This window comes from Phyllostomus hastatus, unplaced genomic scaffold, assembly GCF_019186645.2.
Source record: "Phyllostomus hastatus isolate PE091 unplaced genomic scaffold, TTU_PhHast_1.1 phas_contig_1, whole genome shotgun sequence".
NCBI classification, from domain to species: domain Eukaryota; kingdom Metazoa; phylum Chordata; class Mammalia; order Chiroptera; family Phyllostomidae; genus Phyllostomus; species Phyllostomus hastatus.
Genome location: NW_025333498.1, coordinates 30,745,724 through 30,768,735, shown reverse-complemented (window position 1 = coordinate 30,768,735; position 23,012 = coordinate 30,745,724). Strand labels below are relative to the sequence as shown.

General features: G+C 36.4%; 1 protein-coding gene across 1 annotated transcript in view; it reads right to left on the bottom strand.

Annotated features, from left to right (window-relative positions):
* CCDC148 (coiled-coil domain containing 148) overlaps positions 1–23,012 on the bottom strand; it is a 232,500-nt gene that overhangs the window by 155,283 nt on the left and 54,205 nt on the right. The window contains exons 2-4 of the mRNA XM_045819379.1: positions 10,391–10,453; positions 9,352–9,473; positions 926–1,029 (exon numbers count right to left, since the gene is read on the bottom strand). Coding sequence (XP_045675335.1) covers positions 926–1,029; positions 9,352–9,473; positions 10,391–10,453 — 289 coding nt within the window. The remainder of the gene's footprint in view (positions 1–925; positions 1,030–9,351; positions 9,474–10,390; positions 10,454–23,012) is intronic.

The following is a 23,012-nucleotide window of genomic DNA, read 5'->3' as shown; positions in this document are numbered from 1 at the left end:
AAATATACACTTCTTTACAAATACCAGCATCATTATAAATAGTATATATGCCTCAAATGGAAGGGAAAAACATGTGCCTTCTCTTTTTGCCTTATCCTTTGGGAAAAAATTTATTTATTTTTTAATATTTTATTTATTTATTTTTAGAGAGGGAAGGGAGGGAGATAGAGAGAGAGAGAGAGAGACATCAATGTGTGGTTGCTGGGGGCTATGGCCTGCAACCCAGGAATGTACCCTGGCTGGGAATTGAACCTGGGACACTTTGGTTCCCAGCCCACGCTCAATCCACTGAGCTACACCAGTCAGGGCTAAAAAATTTATTTTTAAAAGGTTACAGTCCAGATCAAGTACAGAATCATTATTTTGTTTGAATTCACCTTGAAGTGAATGCTGAAAATAATAACAAAAATCAAAAATCCAAATATAATACCTCTAAAAATCACTGACTAGTATGTTGAGTCCCTTAGTCCATTTGTTAATTTTTTATTGAAACCATTTATATATCTACTGCTATGTATCCTACAGTAAAAAATGACTCCCCAAATTTTGTGACCTAAAAATGAATATGATGGGATGCTTGCCCTGTTTACCACTTTATAGGGAAGACAAATAGGTAAACAAAGTATCATAATCCAAAGGGCTAAGTATAATGTAAGTAATTAAGACTGGAAGTGTAAAAGAGTACGTGCTTAGCAGATAAAGACTACATTTTTCCCTAAGGAAAGCAAAAGCCATATTAACATATTCACTGAATTCCAAATTAAACTAAGGAAATAAAATTATTTTAACTTGACTCACAAATTGTAACTTTTAATTTTGATTACAGTAGTTTAATCAACATGGAAAGCTATAGAACATTTAACTAAGTAAGTGCAAGACTTAGAAATTCCTCTGTGTACTTGCTGAGATTTCCCTCAGTCCTTACCTGACTTCATTCAGCCTCTGGTGTTCCTGCCACCACACCTGTCTGTGCTGTTTTATCAGTGTTTGTTCCTTAGATGCCTTTGAAGTCTGCACTGCTTTTCTGATCTAGATTTAGTGAAACAAAAGACGAGCCATTTCAATGTTTCTTAAAATGTGTTTCCACAATGGAAATGTTTAATCTGTATTTTCTGCATTAAATACTTAATCTTTTTCAATCCTATTAGTGCATCTTCTAACACAAAATTCTGCTTAAAATAAGCGGTATGTTCAACAAAAACCAGGGAGGTGAAAGAGAAGATGGTTTGGAATATTGACCAATTTAAGAACGATGTATAAAGCATTTATGAAAAACAAAAGGTGAAGTGATTCTATTTTTCCATACATAGAATAAATAACACTTTAATTCATAAAGTCCCAGGAATAGTTTCCATGTATTTTCTCACCTTTTGACATATTTCCCTGCCAGGCATCATGAGCATCATTATTCCCATTTCACAGCTGAAGACACTGATGTTCAGAGAAATTAGAAGAGTTGATCAAGATCATAAAGCTCATAAACATCAGAATACATAGAACCTTCATGTATGAATTGGCTTGTATCTGATTCTTCAGCATAGGATGGAAAAAGTCATTGGATAAGTTGTTAGGAGGCCTGGCCATATGACCTTGAACAGGCCATTTTAATTGTTCAACTCCATGACTTTGTAAATAATTTTTTTTAATTTAGACAAATATTTATTTGAAGGTATTTAAAGCAATCATTAAAAATCATATACATTAAAACCCCAATTTTTAAAATTGAAATTCTCCCCAAATTTTATGACTTAAAAACATAGCATATAATTAGTGCTTTGGGATTTCTGTTGACAAGGTCTGTCAGGCTTGGGTTTGTTTGCTGACGGACCCATTCTTGGCCATCTCCCCAATCTGCTCCCTATCACACAGCAGCCTAGGTGTCTCAATCACTTCTGTCAGCTGCCTTCTGGTTGGCTCAGCTGAAGGGAGACAATAGCAGTGGGAGATTGAAGGGAAGGAGGAAAGGAGAAGCCAAAGGATTACTCCTGTTGCCCTCTCTACTCTCAGAGGGTTCTCAGGGACCATCTGCATCTTCTCCATTTGCTCCACTTTTTCTTGACAGTTTACTGTGGTTCCAACTATTTCTGGATAACCTTGGCCCATGAGATGGAGTACAAACCTTGCTTTTTCTAAATATCCCTTTGACTTAGGCATGGCATGATTTCTTGCTGTGTTAATCCCTGTATTGCTTCACAGTCCTGTTTGGCTGTTCACCTCTATCACCTGTGTAACCGTTTCCTGAATTAAAGGCCCTTCTACTCATTAAAAACCTCCTCAAGCAGTGTCTGTTTCCAGGTTAGACTCTGACACTCATGTTTATGCTCAACTCGTGTACTCCCTACTAGATTTTAAACATCTACAAAAGTGCTATTCAAATCAGAAACTTGGTGAAATATGCATATCTTACATCTTCTCTGCTACTAGAACACTTAGTAGCCTGAAAGCTTTAACAGATCAATACTGAAGATATAAACACTTCAGACGACAAGTCCTAAAAAGACTCTTCATAATGCATGCTATCTCTAGCTTTCACTGATTACTTTAACCTTGACTTTATCTTGCTGCTATAATGGCTACTGATTCAAAATTAGGCCTATAAGAAAACAAAATAACCCCAACATTACTTAAAAAAACACAAAGTCAAAGTCAAATCTTTTTTAAGAAGGTCTTAAGAGTGCTGCAATCATGAAATCTAAAAGAAAAGTTCATTCAAACAACAACAAGGCACCACCAGAAGACATTCAGAATGTCTATTTCACCTACCAAAAAAATAAAATGCATAATGTTTCTAAAAACTGACACTCTGGTGTTTGCTTCCAGAATACCTAAAACTCATTCCAACTATTTGTCATCTATAGCCTCTAAAGTTTGTTACAACAGACAAAACTTTTAAAATTATATTTCTTTGACATATTTGGTCCGTGTTGTACAAAAAAACACATTGTTAAAAATGTAGACACATTTTTATAGCTAAAAAAAATCAATGCTGCTGCCTTTGGGCCTAAAGAAAGACCAATTAAGTAGACTATAACAGTCAAAATAAAGTCACTATTTTTCACTAGACACTTCCAATATTTTACAGAAATCTAATTTTTTTGTAAATTTACTCATTAACTTCATTTCTGTCCTCAGGCCAAAAATAAAGAAAAAGTCTTAAAGAAACAAAAAGTTTTAAAGTTGTATCTTTGTCAATATAGAGATTTCTAGGTGATTCCAGTTCATTTTGCAGGACAATGAGCCACATGAAATCAATATTTAAGGTAGATGATGATGTATGCAGAATTCTGATGAATTTAAAATAACAAAAATAGTAAATTCATAAAAGAACCAGAAATTAGAGTTTCTTATGTGCTTTATTGTGATGACCTAAGCTAATAAAAGTTAAACAGGCTCCCTGAAATGCCATAACAGCCTGTTGGGCCAGATGTCCACCTTCAGAAAGAAACAGCAGTCACTAGGGGACTATTTAAGTGTTGGTTACATGTGCATATCTGTCAAAATTTATTGAGATGTATATTTAAGATTTGTGCACTTTATTATATGTGAGTTGTACCTCAATAAAGAACTGTTAAATAAATCAAAAGCAAAACCTACAATCATTAAGTTGTAATTTGTCATCTATCAGGTTGGCAAATATGCAAATGTTTAACAAAACTCTCTTTGAAGCTATGGGAAAATATGATCTCTCTCAAGTTGCCAATAGAAATACAAAATGATGCAACAAATCCCCTCCCCCATCAGAAGGACATTTGGAGATGTATAGCACAATTTCATATGAGTTTACCTTTATTTACAGGAATCTCTCTGAAAACCGTAATAGCAAATGCATAAAAAGATAAATGAACAAAGCTATTCAATGCAGCACTATTTGTAATAGAAAGAAACTAGAGCACAAAAATTCCATCAATAAGTATTCTTGCCAAAATAAATTGAACCTGAATCTGATCAAGTCTCTAGATAAAACTATCAATTTACTGGAAATACAAGAGACAGAAAAACATGTTAAATGACACCACCAGGATGTAATCAGCAAAATCCAAACTGTAAGAAACTATAAAAGCCAAACAATAAAACTTTGTCAAGAAATAAATTACAAGAACACAAGAGGAGTGAGTAGAAAAATAAAAATAAATTGCAATATATGGATTTTGTTTAGATATTGATTTAAATAAATTTTAAGAAAAATTGGAGAAAATCAGGGAAACATAAAATTGACTGGACATTTGAAATTATTAAGAAATTTTTAACATTTTCAATGACAATGCTGTGATAAGGTTTAGTTTTTTCCCCCCTAATTATTTTAGAGATACATGCTAAAATATTTATGGTCAAGTATTACTATGTCTGAGATTTTGCCTCGTGATAATCTGTCACAAGGGGAAATTGTGGGTGGGAATGTAGAAGAAATAATAGCTAAGAGTTAATCATTGTTGAAACTAGATAATGTTACATGGAGATTAATGGTACCATTCACTCTAATTTTACATATGCTCACAATTTTCCATAATATAACATTTTAAAAACAGAAATTGTAGATAGATACTTGAGTTGGACAAGAACAAACATTCATTCTTCTAAGCAAAGAAATTCAATTAAAAGTAACTGTGAAGACTTTTTTTATACTTAAAGTGAGAATAAACAGTTAACATATAATGTATCAAAAACTGGTCTCACCCTGGCCAGTGTGGCTCAGTTGGTTGGAGCATCATCCCATAAACTAAAAGGTCATGGGTTCAATTCTTGGTCAAGGCACTTTCCTAGGTTGCAGATTCATTCGATCCTCACTTGGGATGTATACAAGAAGTAATCAATCAATGTCTCTTTCTCACACTGATGTTTTTCTCCATCTTTTCCCCTCTCTCTGAAATCAATGAGCATGTCCTGAAGTGAGGATAAAAGATGTTTGTCTCAGTTTTCAGCCTGAATCTACTATCTGGCTTCAGGTTCAATCTCAGTCTTTGAAAGACTAGATCACTTAATGTCCACATCCGTGTATCATCTGGCATTCTAGAACTTGTGCATGATCACTGACACAGGGATTATATAGGTGACTATCACATCTACTCAGTAAAAAGATACCAGCAATACAAATCAGGCAAGTCTTTTGAATTTATTGCTAATTAACAAATTTTTGTTAATTTTAAAAAATATAGTTAAGTATTCTAGATATAACATTTTTTTTGAAGCAAAAATTTCAAGAGCAGATACTGAATCCTATCCAGTCACAGTTTTACACACATAAGCCCAACAATTAAGGCTAAACTCATATTCATCAGTTGTCCTATCTTTCCCTCTTAGTTTCTGCTTTTTTTATTATTGTCCAAGTACAATTTTCTGCCTTTTGCCCCACCCTCCCCACATTCCAGTCCACCCAACCTTGTTCTCCTATTTCCACCCCCTTGTTATTGTCCATGTGTCCTTTGTAATTGTTCCTATAAACCTTTCACCCTTTCCCCCCATTATCCCCTCCCCTCTACCATTTGGCCACTGTCAGCCTGTTCTCAATTTTGGTGTCTGTGGTTATATTTTGCTTGCTTGTTCATTTTGTTGATTAGGTTCCTGTTAAAGGTGAGATCATATGGTATTTGTCTTTAACTGCCTGGCTTATCTCACTTAGCATAATATTCTCCAGTTCCATCCATGCTGTCGTAAAAGGGAAGGAGTTCCTTCTTTCTTTCTGCTGTATAGTATTCCATTGTGTAAATGTACCATAGATTTTGATCCAGTCATTTACTGATGGGCACTTAGGTTGTTTCCAGCACTTGGCTATTGTAAATTATACTACTATGAACATTGGAGTGCAAAGGTTCTTTTAGATTGGTGTTTCAAAAATCTTAGGATGTAATACAAGCAATGGAAATGCTGGGTCAAAAAGCAGTTCCATTTTTAGTTTTCTGAGGAAATTACATACTGATTTCCATAGTGGTTGAGCCAGTCTGCAATCCCACCAACAGTGCACTAGGGTTCCCTTTTCTCCACAACCTCTCTAACACTTGTTGTTTGTTGCTTTGCTCATGATGGCCATTCTGACCAGTGTGAAGTGGTATCTCCTTGTGGTTTTAATTTGCATCTCTCTTATGCTAGTGATACTGAGTATCTTTTCATATATCTCTGGGCCCTCTATGTGTCCTCCTTGGAGAAATGTCTGTTCAAGTCCTATGTTCATTTTTTATTTGGGTTGCCTGTCTTCTTAGAGTGGAGTTGTGTGAGTTCTTTATATATTTTGGATATCAAACCCTTGTCTGAGGTATCATTGGCAAATATGTTTTCCCATACAGTCAGTTCTTTCTCTTTTCATTTTAATGCTGTCTTCTTTAGCTGGGCAGAAGCTTTTTATTTTGATGACGTCTCCTTTGTTTATTCTTTCCTTTATGTCCCTTTCTCTAGGGCCCATATCACTGAAAATATTGCTCCATGAAATACCTGAAATTTTCCTGCCTATGTTATCTAGACATAACTTGAAGCAAAAATCTACTTATGTGCTTTAAATGTTAACATTTTATCACTCAGTTTTAAGTACATTTACATTTAATATTGCCAAAGTACTGTAGACAGTTAACAATGATTTTAAAGTTTCTAATTTCATGTGTAAAAATATGAGCACATTTAATTAGTAAAATAAGGAAATAGATTGATAATTAATGCAAATATTAAGGGAGAATATATTTACTATGTAACTTTTAGAAGAATAAAATATTATTCTTGAGCAAACATATTGTATAAAAATTCAAATAATGATATATGAATAACAGAGATGATATTATTTTATAATTCTAATTTGTGTCGACCATTTGATATATTAGCATTCAAAACATTAAACAAAATAAACTTTAATTTCCAGTTCTCTAATTTTACTTAAACCCTGAGTGTTTCAAAAAATAAGTTATAACTGGGAATTGTTCAAGTCTTACAAGAGTGAATTAAAAACAAAATGTCAACTTCCTATCTCTAAATTAAGCAAGAAGGGAAGACTACACAAAGCATATAGAACAACATTCCCAATTTATCTTCCTTAATTCAAATATAATAAAAAATGAAAACTGTATAAAGAAAAGAAGAAGTGTTTGAAAATGATGAGAGAAGTAATCTAGAAGTGGACAATGATGAGAAATTATTGTCCCTGCACTTAAGGTTAAACTTTAAAGACCTCATTAACTATTAAAATTTTTAAATATTTTTTTCTTTGATACTCATTCTGTTATCAAGGAGAAATTCACTTTGTAAAAATACTGATTTTAACACTCAACCATTCCACGTTCAGCCAAAATGGTAGTATTTTGGGTGCATGGTGGATGGATGAATGGACAGATAAAAAGGGATGCAAAAGAAACACATGGATAACAGGATAATATTAGGAATATGTATTTTACATGTATATATGAATATATATATATATTCATGTTCCAGTCCTGACAAGGGTATAGAGAAAAATGTTTGTGGAGGCATCTTTATTAGAACAATACTTTGGGAAAGAGCTAAAAAACATTCATACTTTTTTGCTCAAACATTCCAGTCATAGGAATTTATCCTATGGGGGTAGATTCTAAATCATGAAAGGTGTCCATGCATTAAGACGTTTACTGAAGTATAACTTCCTATATAAGATTGGTTTTAATCCAAATATCCCCAAATTGAGATGTGATAAGGCAGTGGTCCCCAACCTTTTTGGCACCAGGGACAGGTTTCCTGGAGGACAATGTTTCCATGGACTGGGGTGGGGGATGGTTTAGGGATGATTCATCTGAATTACATTCAAGCTCACTTCCTACTGTGTGTCTGGGTTCCTAACAGGCCCAGAGGCTGGGGACTGCTGTGATAAAGCATGTATCCTTTTCTATTTGGAGTGCTATTCAATCCTGTTTTTGCTCAATTCATTTTTATTGGCCATGAGATCCCAATTCCTGTTACTCCCTCAGAAAAGCCTTCCTACCTGATTGGAATCAAGTCTTGTTATTATATACCAGACAGCATGTATTTATTGGAGTATATACTTAAAGTATTTTTATTTGGGGGCTTATTTGAGAAACACTGACTTCCTTCCTCCCCTTTTCTGCAAACAGTACATTCCATGGTGGTAGGAGCTATATTTTGTTCCTCACTGTATCTTTGAGGCACATGATAATTATTTATTTACTTAAGTAGGGTCAAGGGTGGAAAGTAGGGATGGCTGGGGTGGGGGAAAATGGAGACAATTATACTTGAACAACAATAAAAAATAGTTAAAAATATTTCCTTAAGTGATTAAATATCATATAATAATTAAATATTTTCAAGATTATATAGTAAAATATTAGGGGAAAATCTATATAGGATTTATGTCTATGTTTACCATGGAAAAAATCAAATATGTATGTGTATGTTTTTATATATGTATCTGTATATGTTGTATATATACAATGGCTCAGAACAAAAATCAGAAATATGAAAATAGTTTTATTAGGATGACAGTTTATGAGTAATTTTCTCATAAAATTTCTTTGAATATCATGATAACATTAAATTATCTTAAAGTTATATCTGAACCAAACAAATAATGCCCTACTTTTTAAGTGGTGCTCTTAGTTAGAAGGAATATAACTCATGGATATATGATAGTGTCTCTAGAATAGGATATCAGCTGTACTTTGGATTCATAACAGCTGCCTTTTTAAAAAGGATCTTAATAAAAAGCCATGCAAAACTAATGTAACACAAAAATACTAAATATAAATGAAGACTTGTAAATTACTTAATATGTTGCTTTGCCAAACCAGATTTTTAATGCAACCAAGCAATTTATAAGGTAATGCTATTTATAGTGTACTCTATTATTTTACACAAGAAGGAAACATATTGCATGGTAATCCTAAACCATAAATGATCCTAAAATGCACAATCACTTGCACGTAAACTCCTTTTGAATCCAGTTTAGATTCACCTTTTCCTAGGTCATGGCAACAACAACAAAAAAAGGGAATTCTAGAACAGTGGCACCTGAGGGCATATTTGAATGGTGTTGCAGAGGGACCTTAAATCAGATGATAATCCATGGCTAGCATTCACTCACAATTTTCATTTTTCAGACTAAGTTAGAAATTGTTGAAAGCTAATTAAGTAGCAATCTTTCTAAAAATAAAGTTGAATCCAGACCTCTTGGGCTGTTATGAACATTAAGTGAGTAATGAATGTAAGCTACACAATACTCTGAGAGCATTCAATAAATGTTACTGCTGCTCACTATTATTAATAGTTAGAAGACTCAAAAAACTATTTAGAATGTTATTTTCATATTTACATTTAAATATTTTACTTGCTAGCAATTCAATTTTATAAACCTAGAAAACACACATACATACACACACAACTTCTAACCTTTAGCTCTGTGGAGGCAGCAGCTAATTTTTTTGCTTCAGTTAATGCATGCATTTGCTGATAGTCTACTGGCTTATACTTAATGCTTCTCATTCCATTTTTCAGATGGAATACCAGATTATCTGTTTTTCACCAAAAACAGAAAATGAGAGAAATAATACTATGTTACTGGAAGTCAAAATATAGTTAGAACAACATACTGACTACAGGTCTTATTTTTAAATATTTTAAGGTAAATATAAGAAGTAATATATCACAACATTCATAGTATATTGAACCTATGTCTATAGAAACTTAAATTATATTGCCAGTATATTACTTGCATAAACTTATTACTAAAAGAGCATGAAAGAATACTTTCATTTAAGCTGTCAAGATACAAAGTGTGACCATTTCTGTAATTTAAGAAATGTTAAGCAGCAACTGTACATATTTAAGTATCACATTATAATGAAATAAATTAAGTAAATAGATTTTTTAAAGTCATAGCTGTATTTCTTAAAAAAACTGAAAAAAATTTTCAATTAAATTTGAGAAAAGGTTGAAACTGAAATCTAAAAAATTCAGTGGGCCAAATAAGACTAAAATGATGTAAGTGTTTGGCAGGCATTCTCCATACAAATACTTAGTTTAATGTATTAGCTATTTTGATAAACTAAAACATAAGTAGAGGGTACTTTAAGGTCACGTAGTATAAAGAATAATAACCTGATTAATTCAAGCAAAAACTGTACTTTGCTTCAATTAGATGAATAATGTGCCATGTAGAGTAAAAGTATTTATTAAATATATCATGGATCACATGACTATAAGGAGGCTGTAAGTGATTTAGGACAATCACAGTGATGGAAAGCATGGTTGTCCTAACCACTGTTGAAGATGACTAAAACTTCCATTGTATGAAAACTGAAGAAACTTCAATGTGACCCCTCAAAATGAGCTATCCATGATTAAAAATTTGAAAAATCAACATTCCAATTTTATATCATGCATAATCCACCATAAATCATAAAACAGACTTGGAAGTAGAAAAAAATACCTGAGCTATTGTTTTTCTGCATTGTCATGAATGGTCGGTCTCTTTTATTCATGTTTTCCACATCTGTCAGAGAAACAAGAGACAGGTAAATTTTACAATCTGATTTTTAAAACACTTCAAAAGATGTGTTAATTGTAGTATTTTTTAAAATAAGGCCCAAGACTGGGTGCTATAAATCTTAGTATTTTATTAAAATTTGATTCTCCTTGCTTCTAGAAACTTTCTTCCGTTAGTTTTTCTCCCTGTTTCTTTCCTGTTTTTTGATCTCTCCTTCCAATTTCTAACCTCGTAATTCCCCTTTCTTGGATAGTGACTGATACTTTGTGATTAAAAACAAACTTACGTATGTTTTCCTTCGAGCTCCTGGGAGGAAAGAAACCACAGAAAGAATAAAGCAGCTAGCCAAATTACTCACTATTTCTATTAAGCAGTATTGCACTTGTGGTGGACCTGGGAATATGCCATCCACTTCTAAAAAAGCACTCAACATCCCGCTGTCACCTCCTCCAGCGTTGGACTCAGCTGCAGAGAGTCCAAAGGCATACCACTGCTGGGCAGCCTGTACCTAATGACTGAGCAAGGCAGGGATTGTAAAGACCCAGTATTTTGGACCCAATGTGGGCACTCTGATGGGCAATATGTATTCTAAACTTCCCTGCAGGGCTGGCCCACACTGCATTGAAATTGACATTTTCATCTGTCTGATCCTGCTTCCTCCTTCTTCCTTTCACAGATATGGATCCCTGGATAAATATCTAGCACTTCAAATTCTGCCTCAACATCTTCTTCCTGAGAACCTACTGAACTGAACTGAGCACCTCCAGGCATCAGACTAGTCAACTGACTCCTTAAGTAATGCTACCTACTTTTCACAAATTTTTGTTCCATATCCACTAGTTTGAACTATCATGTCTAGTGGCCTTCTCAATAACCTACACCTTCTAAAATGGAAGGAAAAGTAGCACAAGTCCATGACTTCTGGAAACTCTACCAGGTTAACCAAGAACCCTGATGATTGCTTACCAATTTTAGGAATATAGGTAAGAATAGGAATAGGTAAATTCCTATTTCCTATAGGAATTTAGGAATATAGGAGTGTATTTAGGAATACACTCCCATGTGTAATTTCTAAAGAGTCTCTGCTCAAGAGATTCTTTTATCAAGCATTTAATAACATTGACAGTTCTCCCTATAGTCTTATTTCTACTCATACCCACATTCTATCCATTAAGATTCTTCTTCCTTTTGGAAGGTACTACACATCTGCTTGTCTACTTACACTGCCTCCTGCCACCATCGCCTCCAGCTCGGGCAGCAGCAGCAGTTTCACTTTGTACCCTTATTGTCAATGTTCCACACAGCAGCCCAAGTAACCTCTTAAAATCCTTATCCAACCTTGCTTAAATTCCTTTAATGGTTCCCCATTACCCTTTAGTATAGTATCAAAACTTCTAAAATGGCCTATAAAGCCCTTCTTGACTTGCCCTTAGTCATCTCTCCATCCTCATTTCATTCACACATTTCAATCACACTGGTCCTTCTATTTCTCAAATATACGAAGTTCATTCTGCCTCAAGGCCTTCCCATTTGCTGTACCCTTTACCTTAAATACACTCTCTTCCTCTTTTTATGTGGCTGGTTCCTACTCAGCCTTCAGTGTGACCAACATGTCAAAGCCTCAGAGAGACCTAAAGAGACTTCTCCATTTAAAAAAGGAAGACTCCCTATTTCTCTCTAATCCTATTCTTTCCTTTCCATAATAATTTGTATTAGTCTTCATATTTGTATGTTTACTGCTTTGATATCCCCCTCCACAGACAAGTGGCCCATGTTTGTCTTATTTCTGATTATATCCCTAGTGTCTAGCACACAATAGTAAATGCTCAATAAATATCATTTAAGGAAAAGTAACTGGTGGTAGCTGGATGTCTTCTAGTCCCTCATAAGAACTGCGATAACAATTCCTAAGTCCATACTATAGCCTCCCTTTATGAATAACAACTTTTCAGTTTTTAAAAATCTGCTTTGATTGCATAACCTGCAAATAGGAATGACAAATTTAAATGCCTCCAGGGACCAGGTAAGTTAAAAGCAGGAAGTGACAAGGTACACAACCGCAGGGAATAGCAGAAAACATGGAAAATGAAAGAGCATTTCATACCTAAACATAATCAAATACATTTAAAAAAAAATAAAGGTAGTAGACCAATAAAGCAAGTCTCCAAAACAAATTTACAGTGCACTCAGCAGCCAGCTCGGTGAGGTCTGGCCTACTGCATCTCACCTCTAGTTTTCATTTCAGTCTCCCACCCATAACTTAACCACCCAAGTCTGTCATCTCCATCCAGGAGAGACCTCGTCAGTTCTCTAACTGATAAGTTTTAGTCTTTCCTCAATTGGGAGGCTAGCCCCTTTAGATTTGTCTCATTTTTCTTGGGGTTTAGGTTGCAAGATTGAGGCCCAAACAAAATGGCATTTTGCAGACTCCCTTTTGGTTACTCTACGTCTAATCCTATCTAATTTCTTCCTCCTGGTTTTCAGAAGAAAATTAATAAGTCCACATAATGTTTCTTACCATTTTTACATAGTTCAAATTTTAATTATGACCATAGGATCTTATGAGATAGGGTAGATGACAAAACAGCTGCAATCAATAAAAGCTACAGGAACTATCAGAAAGTAAGAAAATCCCCTCATTGGATTTATGGCTTAAAAAAGGCACAGAGCAGCTCCATCTAACATGGTGACTAATTACACTTAACAGTCACCCATAAACTCATTATACACTTGTTGCAATGTATTAGCATGCTAAACAATACACCCCATACCATGATGATCAGAAACACAAAGCCAGAATAAAGGCACAAAATATCCCACCAACCTCCTCTGAGAAGTCTCCACCCCTTTCCTGGGAAGATATCCGGCCCAGCCCCCAATTAAATGAAACTCAATAAAGAAAACAAATTCTGCTAAAGGGGGGCTGCCCTGTCTGTGGAATAGCCCATTCTCTGTCTCACTGCTTCATTAATATCTCATTTTCACGTTAAACTCAATGCTGGCTCAGGTTTGAATTATTTTCTGTGCAAAGTCAAGAACCCACAGTGGGTTATGGACCCTTGGGTCCCCAGACTCCCAGAATGCCTTCATCACTTACACTAGAATATATTCTGGTAATCAAAACTGCAAATAAAAACCAATCTGTCTTCATAAACTTAAAACATGGCTTGTTTTCAACTATATAGAAGACCAATGGAAACACAATATTTATATATAAATCACAAACAACTACTACTCACAATTCAAGAATGTTGAGGGCTGCTGAACTAATTATTAAATGAGATATTATAAAACTGACTTAATTTAGTGTTTATTTATCAGGGAATTAAACAGACATTCAAATTTGGAATATGAGAAGTTCATATATAATCTACTAGTCTAACAAACTGCCAATTATAAAAATAGTCATGGATGGCCCTGGCTGGTGTGGCTCAGTAGATTGAGTGCTAGCCTGAGAACCAAAGGGTTGCTGGTTCAACTCCCAGTCAGGACACATGACTGGGTTGCAGACCAGGTCCCCAGTAGAGGGTGTGCAAGAGGCAATCACACATTGCTGTTTCTCTCCTTCTTTTTCTCTCTCTCTCCCCCTCTCTAAAAATAAATAAATAAAATATTTTTTAAAAAGTCATGGATGTAAAGTATGGTATAGGGAATATAGTCAAAAATATGGTAATAACTGTGTATGAGGCCAGATGAGCACTAGATGTATCAGGGTGTCCCATTTGAAGGTGTATATATATATGTCTAATCACTGTTGTATACCTAAAACCAATGTAATATTGTGTGTTGACTAATTGACAAATCACTTAATAAAAAAAGTTCTTACCACAAAAAGCAAATAATTTATGATACAGTCTAACTTCTCATTTTAGCATTTGAGATGATTGAGTCCCCCCACAAAATGACCAAGGTCACAGAGAATTTAAGCCTAAAATCTTGTACTTATCAGATAAAAATCTCTGAAAATTAAACTTTATTTCATAATCAAAATGGGTCCTAATCCAATCTGACCTGAAATCTATCAGAGGGAAACTTGACCCAAACTTAAGTTGATCCTATTTAATGTGAATACTCAGATATTTGTGAAAAACTGTTAATGTGTTTAATTTCTGGCTGCTGCCCAGTCACCACCAGTGTTAAGTAGTAAGTTCCACATCACATTTCTAATCATCTGAAAAATTCAAAATAGATCTGACCCTACAGACTACAGATAAGGGATTTAACACTGAACTAAAACATTCTCTGATTCCCTAACAAGTATATGTCATCTAGGCCATTTCTATTTTATGCTTACTAGTAAGAAATTCAAAGTGGCTACTTCAGCCTGTAGTTAAAACATTTTTGGCTGAGTAATGGCTACTTGAACAGAATTTTTCATGTTAAATAATTTAACAGCACTTAGTTTCAGAAATTATTCCATTTTTCACATTGTGTGACATTTTAGAAATGTTTGTGAGTGTTACCAAAATGTTAAGCCTTTATATTTACTCAATTACTGAAAATATTTTAAAATAATATCTTTTTATGAGAAATTTCTTATAGTATAGAAAGACCATTTGATATATAATTATAGTTTCACAGTAGCTAGAAGGTTGAAAACACATTTTAATTTAGTTAATTTTTATAAATTTACTAGAAAATCTAAACTTTAGGAAAAATATATGACTTCAACTAGTCTCCTCAAGGTAGATAAACAATCAGGGCTTCATTAGGGATGAGAAAAAAATAGCAGAGATCATTTATATAATAAGGTAATATTTTTACAGTGTTAAAATCTGCATTCTTCCCTTTCCTAAGAAAATCTCTTTTAATACACTGAGGAAGAAAATGTGAATTGTATTTAGGCTTAAAACAGTATAACATATGCATAGTTTTACCTCTAAATTTTTTAACTGTGTATATGTATATAGATTAGCCAATTACCATTGGAGTATGTTTTTAAAGTTGATGGGGATTCTGCCAGGCTAAACAGTGTGAGAACAATACAATCTTAGAAATAGTTCAGATGTGGCATCCAAAATTATAACTTTTTTCATGTGCTAGATCTCTAGACATTTTAAGTGTAAATTCAAATATTATAGCTGGTGTCTAACTTAAGCAGTACTTATCCAACATGCAGAATTCTCTTTTAGATTTTAAACAGAATGGCACACATTATTTCCATCATGAGACATTATGCATTATAGTTAGCACAAGGTAAAATGACTGTCTTGGAAAAACTAATGGAACCAAACTGTATAGAAAAATGTAGGTAAAATTAACATTTCCAGCCCTATTTAGTCCTAATTCATCAATGGTATTGTAACTGCACAGAAATGCCATTTCTTTAACATGATCTTTTCCCTTTCTCTTTGTCCACTTCCTTACTTAGTCATTAAGCATGCTGTCTTAAAGAAAAAAGCCTCAGGTCTCTTGCATACGGAAACAGAATTCTGGTCAAGCTAAAGATAACATTTTGACATCAGTTGTGCTTCAGTCTCAGCCTCATGAAAGCAAACAGACTCTACAGACCACACCCTCATGAACCCAGACAAAACAACACCGTGGCTGACATCAGAACTTGAAAAAAATGATCAAGTCCTCCCTTCCCTGGCCCCAACCAATCAGTAGAGCCCACAAACCCAACTCCTTTAGCCACGATTAATGATTTTCCCCCATATAATCCAACCCCTGAAAGCCAGCCAGGAACAAGGTCTTTGAGCACCAGCTGACCCGTGACTCTGGGCTTGGCGCCATTTCCTCAACTAATAAATCCTTATATCCTTGGCTGCAAACTCCAGTTCTCATCTGATTGGGCTTTGATGTACACAGGCAAACTGACCCCTTCATTCTGGTAGCAGTATTTATCACTGGTAGCCATTTTCAATGTTCTATTTTACATTCTGCCAAAGATTTTCTATGCGTACACAAGTATCTATCCAGTTTTTATACAAAATGCAATATATATTTCTATGAGTTCATTTTATTTTTGTTCCAATAAATTTTTTTTTCTAATTATATTTTATTGACTACAGTATATAGTTGTCCCAATTTTTTCCCATTTGTCCCACTCCATCCGGCAATCACAGTACCTCAGGCAATCCCCAAAACATTGTTCATGTCCATGGGTCATGTCTATAAATTCTTTGGTTACTCCACTTCCTATACTGTACTTTATGTCCCCATGTCTATTCTGTAACTATCTATTTGTACTTCTTAATCCCCTCACCTCTTCACGCATTCCCTATACACCTCCCCCGTCAAAATGCTCTCTATATCCATGATTCTGTCTCTGTTCTTGTGTGCTTAGTTTTAGATTCAATTTTTGATAGATATGTATTTATTGTCATTTTATTGTTCATAGTTTTGATCTTTTTCTTAAATAAGTCCCTTTAACATTTCATACAATAGTTGTTTCATGATGATGAACTCCTTTCATTTTTTCTTGTCTTGGAAGCTCTGTATCAGCCCTTTGATTCTAAATGATAGCTTTCCTGGGTAGAGCAATCTTGGTTGTAGGTCTCTGCTTTCCATAACCTTGAATGTTTCTTGCCAATCCCTCCCAACCTGCAAAGTTTCTTTTGAGAAATCAGCTTAGTCTTATGAGAACTCCCCCATAAGTAACTTACTGCTTTTCTCTTGCTGTATTTAAGATTCCCTATCTTTAGCCTTTGGCATTTTCATTATGTGTCTTGGAGTGGGCCTCTTTGCATCCATCTTGTTTTGGACTCTCTGTGCTTCCTGGGCTTGCCTGTCTATTTCCTTCATGAGATTAGGGGAGGTTTTTTTTTTCATTATTTTTCCAAATAGATTTCCAATTTCTATTTCTTTCTTTTCTCCTTCTGGAACCACTATGATGCAAATGTTCAAATACTTGAAGTTGTCCCAGAGGCTGCTTTCTCATATTTTTTGATTCTTTCTTCTTGTTGTTCTGACTGGTTGTTTTTTGCTTTCTTATGTTCCAAATCATTGATTTGATTCTTGGCATCACCCACTCTACTGTTTTATTTTCCCTGTAAATTGTTTTTTCTTTCAATTAGTGTATCTTTCATTTCTGACTGGATCTTTTTTATGCTGTTGAGGTCCATGCTAACTTCCTTGAGCATCCTTATAACCAGTGTTTTGAACACTGAATCTGATAGATTGCTTATCTCCATTTTGTTTAGTTCTTTTTCTGGAGTTCTGTTCCACTCTTTCAGTTGTGCCATGTTTCTTTCTTTCCTCATTTTGGCAGCCTCCCTGTGTTTGTTTGTATGTATTAGGTAGAGCTGCTATGACTCCCTGTCTTGGTAGAGTGGCCTAATGAAGTAGGTGTTCTGTAGAGTCTAGTGGCATAGCCTTGCCTATCACTCAATCTGGGTACTCAAAGTATGCCCTTCATGTGAGCTGAGTACACCCTCCTTTTGTAGATGAGCCTTGGTTGTTGTTGGCAGGTCAATGAGAGGAATTTATTCAGGCCATTCAGCAGCAGGGACTGGCTGTGACCACTGACCACCACCCTCTGCCCTCCATGGAGGATCAGCTGTGCAGTGGTCAGGTGGTAGTGCTGCAAAGTGGTCTATAGTTTTCCACTAGGTATGTAGGCTCTGTGACTTCCTGGGTGGTGCAGGCCAAGGTCAGTCCCCAACTCTATTCTGCCTGGGGTCAACCTGCATGAGTTATAAAGCAGTCTGAGATGACTGCTACTTGTGCTAGGCTTGGAGATTCCCAGAGGAAGCCAACATGTGAAACCAGGCTGGCTGCTGCTAGTGCTGGGCCTGGGGCCACTAAGCAAGTGGTACAGGACCTTGGGGCTTACTGAGGATGGCTGTTGCTTGTTTGAGAGGATTTAGAAAGTTGGAAAGCATGAGCCAAGACTAGCCACTCATAAAAAAAAAGTCATGGTTAACAGTTTGGGTGGGCCAGAAGTTGGGTAGAACAGAGTCTCAGGGAATCTCCAGAATGAGACAAATAGTGTAGCCAAGTTGATTGAGTCTCAGATATGGCACCTGCCTGCTGGCTCTGTGAGGGGAGAGCTCAGAAAATGGACACTGGCTTCTGCCCACCTTTGTCAGAGTAAAAACTGTTCTCTAGCTCCTGCCTTGATGCCAGACTCTTCAGTTCCTCGCTCTATGCCACTGGTGCCTTTTAAGCTACTACCCTGTTGCAGGAGCTCAGAGGGTGTGAATCTGAGTAAGTCTATGTATGGATTCTTTAAGGGGAACTACTTGGGACTCCAGAAGTTTCTTCCACTGACTCAATTCCCACTAGTTTTTGCAGCCAGAAGTAATAGGGACTTATATTCCTGGTACTAGAACCCAGGGCTTGGGGGCCTGGTGTGGGGGTGGGACTCTTTGCACCCTAGACACCCTTCCCAAATTTTTATCCACTACATGTGGATGTGGGACCAGCCTCTTCCATGACTCTGCCTTTTCTACCAGTCTGGATGAATGTAGTTTCTTTAATTTCATAGTTGTCAGATTTCTAGTCAACTCGATTTCCGATGGTTCTGAGTGATAGTTATATATGTTAGTTACAATTTTAATGTGGTTGTGCAAGGAGGCACGCTGTGTTTACTTATGCCACCATCTTGACCTATGAGTTGCTTTTTGTTTAATGACTTGATTATCTATCCTGGCAGACAACCTAGAAGTTTTTCAGACACATTGAAGTTCCACAGAATGGAGTCTCTCATGTTCTTACTGCCATGATGTTTTCAAAGTTATTTCAATCACTTAAAAAACCCAAAATAAAAGACATATATACCTAGTTTAAAGAAGGACATAGTATAAAACACTGAGGGAGGAAGGGGGTGATTTCCAGGCATTGCAGGGCAGGGTAGAATTTTGCAATATCATTTTATCTGTTTTTCTGGCCCCAGCTACCATCACACAAGTGTCTGGTTTAATTATGCAACATAACACAATCACAGATTCTGAGGATTAGGAAGGGAACATCTTTGGGGGACTATTGCTCCACCTGCCACAGGCATTGTATATTCTACAGGTGGTGTGGAAATCTGTACAAATATTTAGAGGGTATGAATTATATGATACCACTCAACTGATGAGGGGGTGAAGAGTAAAAGGAGTCACAAGGAAGCAGAAAAGACATTCACTTAAACTCCACATATGTGGAATGAGAAAGTGGATTACAAATTGTTAGAACAAGGTTGACAAAGTCTTCAGGTTAAGCATGCCCAAAATGGCAAGCCAAGTAAGAAGGACACATATTCACAAACACTCTACATAAGAAAAAAGTCTAAAGGATATAAATAGACCAAATTGGAGAGGATACTGCAACTGGAAGTTAGGTTCAAAGGGGACTTTAGATTTATGTATAATGAAATCTTTGCATTTTTACAAAGAGAATGTATATAGGTCTATTTATACAATTAAGAATAATATTAGACTTCCGGTCAAGATGGTGGAATAAGTAGACACACTGTGCCTCCTCCCACAACCAAGATAGGGACAACAACAATTTAGAAATAAAATAACAGCCAGAACTGACAGAAAATTGAACTGTATGGAAGTCGGAACACCAAGAAGTTAAAATAAATCCGTTCATCCAGACCGGTAGGAGGGGCGGACTTGGGCAGCTGGGTGCAGTTCGCAGTGCAGAGAGTGGAGAGTGTTGGGACTAGGTGCATAAAGCATCTGGGGCAAGCAAGACCGCAGCAGGTGGGCCCTGAACACGCAGGTGGCAGCTGGCAGACCCTGGCTGAGGGGTGGGAAATGGCAGACCCAGCGAGGCAGGGACTTTAGAAGTAAGGCACTGAGCACAACCCAGGATCACAGCACTGGGAAATAGAGCCTCGGGACATTGATAGAAAACACCTGTGGGGGTTGAGGCACAGGGAGAGACTCCCAGCCTCACAGGAGAGGTTGTTGGAAAGACCCACGGGGTGCACAAGCCCACCCATATGGGAATTGGCACCAGAGGGGCCCAGTTTGCTCCAGGGAAGCGGCAGAAAAGACTGAGGTCCGAAAGAGAGCAGAGCAAGCGCCATTGTTCCCTCTCAGACCCCACCCCCACATAAGCGTCACAACCCAGTGACTGGGGTGCCCTGCCCTGGTGAACACCTAAGGCTCTACCCCTCATAAGTACCAGGTGTGACCAGACCAAGGGGGGGCGGAAAGATGGCTCAAACGGAAGTGAAAGCCTCACAACCAGTACTTTTAAGTGACTGAGAGATAGCCAACCTATCAGATGCATAGTTCAAAGCACTGGTGATCAAGATGCTCACAGAATTGGTTGATTTTGGTCACAAATTAGATGAACAAATGCAGGCTATAATAAGAGAAATGAAGGAAAATGCACAGGGGACCAATAGCGATGGGAAGGAAACTGGGACTCAAAACAATAGAGTGGACTAGAAGGAAGAAAGAAACAACCAAACAGAAAAGAATGGAGAAATAAGAATTCAAGAAAATGAGGAGAAGCTTAAGAACCTGCAGGACATCTTTAAACATTCCAACATCTGAATTATAGGGGTACCAGAAGGAGAAGAGGAAGAGCAATAAACAGAAAAGTTATTTGAACAAATAATAAAGGAGAACTCCCCCAATCTAGCAAAGGAAATGGACTTCCAGGAAGCCCAGGAAGCTCAGAGAGTCCCAAAGAAGTTGGACCCAAGAAGGAACACGCCAAGGCACATCATAATTACATTAGCCAAGGTAAAAATGAAGGAGAGAATCTTAGAAGCAGCAAGAGATAAGGAGACAGTCACCTACAAAGGAGTTCCCATCAGACCTACAGCTGATTTCTCAAAAGAGACCTTACAGGCAGGAAGGAGCTGGAAAGAAGTATTCCAACTCATGAAAGGCAAGGACCTACATCTAAGATTGCTCTATCCAGCAAAGCTCTCATTTAGAATGGAAGGGCAGATAAAGTGCTTCTCAGATAAGGTCAAGTTAAAGGAGTTCATCATCACCCAGCCCTTATTTTATGAAATGTTAAAGAGACTTATCTAAGAAAAAGAAGATAAAAAAATGTATAGTAAAATGACAGCAAACTCACAACTATTAACCACCACACCTAAAACAAAAACAAAAAGAAACTAAGCAAACAACTAGAACAGGAAGAGAACCACAGAAATGGAGATCACATGGAGGGTTAGCAACAGATGAGTGGGAGGAGGAGAGAGGGGGAAAAGGTACAGAGAATAAGTACCATAGATGATAGGTAGAAAATAGACAGGGGGAGGGCAAGAATAGTAATAGAAATGTAGAAGCTAAAGAATTTACGACACATGGACATGAACTAAAGGGGGGAATGTGGGTGGGAGAGGGTGTGCAGGGTGGAGGGGAATGAAGGGGGAGTAATGGGACAACTGTAATAGCATAATCAATAAAATATATATTTTTTAAAAAGAATAATATTATTCTCAAGTGCCTCAAAAACTCAAAACATTTCTGATCTACCAAATGGTTTCCCACTGCTTTCTAGAACAAGGTTCAACATCAGCATAGATGAGAAGGATCTTTTAAATCTAGCTCTTATCTATTTGGTCCCTTCTTTACCCATTACCTCCAAAGCATGTTACATTCCAACATATTAAAGCCATTCACAAATCCAAAAATACATAATGCCTGTGGTAGGCAGAACAATACTTTCCAAAGATGTCTACATCTTAGTCCTTAGACCTGTGACTATGTTATATTACACTGCAAAGGAGAGTTAAGGTTTCAGCTAATCAGTTGACTTTAACTATGGAGATTACCTGGGATTTCCCAGATGGACCTAATGTAATCACAGGATGCTTATAAGAGGGAGGCAAGAGGTTCATAGTCAGAGGAGACAGGATGAAAGAAGCAGAGGTCAGAAAAGAAAGATTTGAAGATGCTACCCTGCTGGCTTTGAAGTTGGAGAAATCAGAACATGAACTAAGAAATTCAGGTAACCTTTAGCAGCTGGAAAAGACAAGGAAATATATTCTCCCTTAGAGCCCCCACAAAATGCAGCCCTCCTGAAACCTTGATTTTAACCCAATGAAACAAATCTGATGTCTGACCTCCAAAATTATGATATAATAAATTTATGTTGTTTAAGCCACTGAGTTTGTGGTCACTGGTTACTGAGTGATAGGAAACTAACAGTGCTTTTTCACACCTCCCTGCCTTTGCGCATGCTGTTTCCTACACTTGCAGCAGCTTTCCCTATTTTTGCCTCTCTGGCCAATCAATGCCTACCTGTTTTTCATTCCTGTCTTATGCATGCTACTGGAGCCTTTTTTAATCTAGGTGGAGATTATTTTTTTCCTCTCTTGTACTTTGTGTTACCCCTACTGATGCCGTTTTTCATTTATTCAAAGGTTATTGAACATCTATCATATACTAGACAAAGGGATATAGATTTATTCAGGCTTGGCAGAGATGCCTGCACTGGCCATCTCAACTGAGGTTGCCCCCCTCACCCTCAATCATTCTTTATATCTTCAGTATAATTATTTTTCTTCATAGCACATCTAAGTTACATTATACCATGTATTGATTAGTTTGTTTATTTGCTTATTGTTTCCTTCTATAATTAGCATATATGCTCCATGGAAGTGAGGCCTTAGCTGACCATCTCTATTTCCCCAGAGTGCCTAAAATCGTGCCTG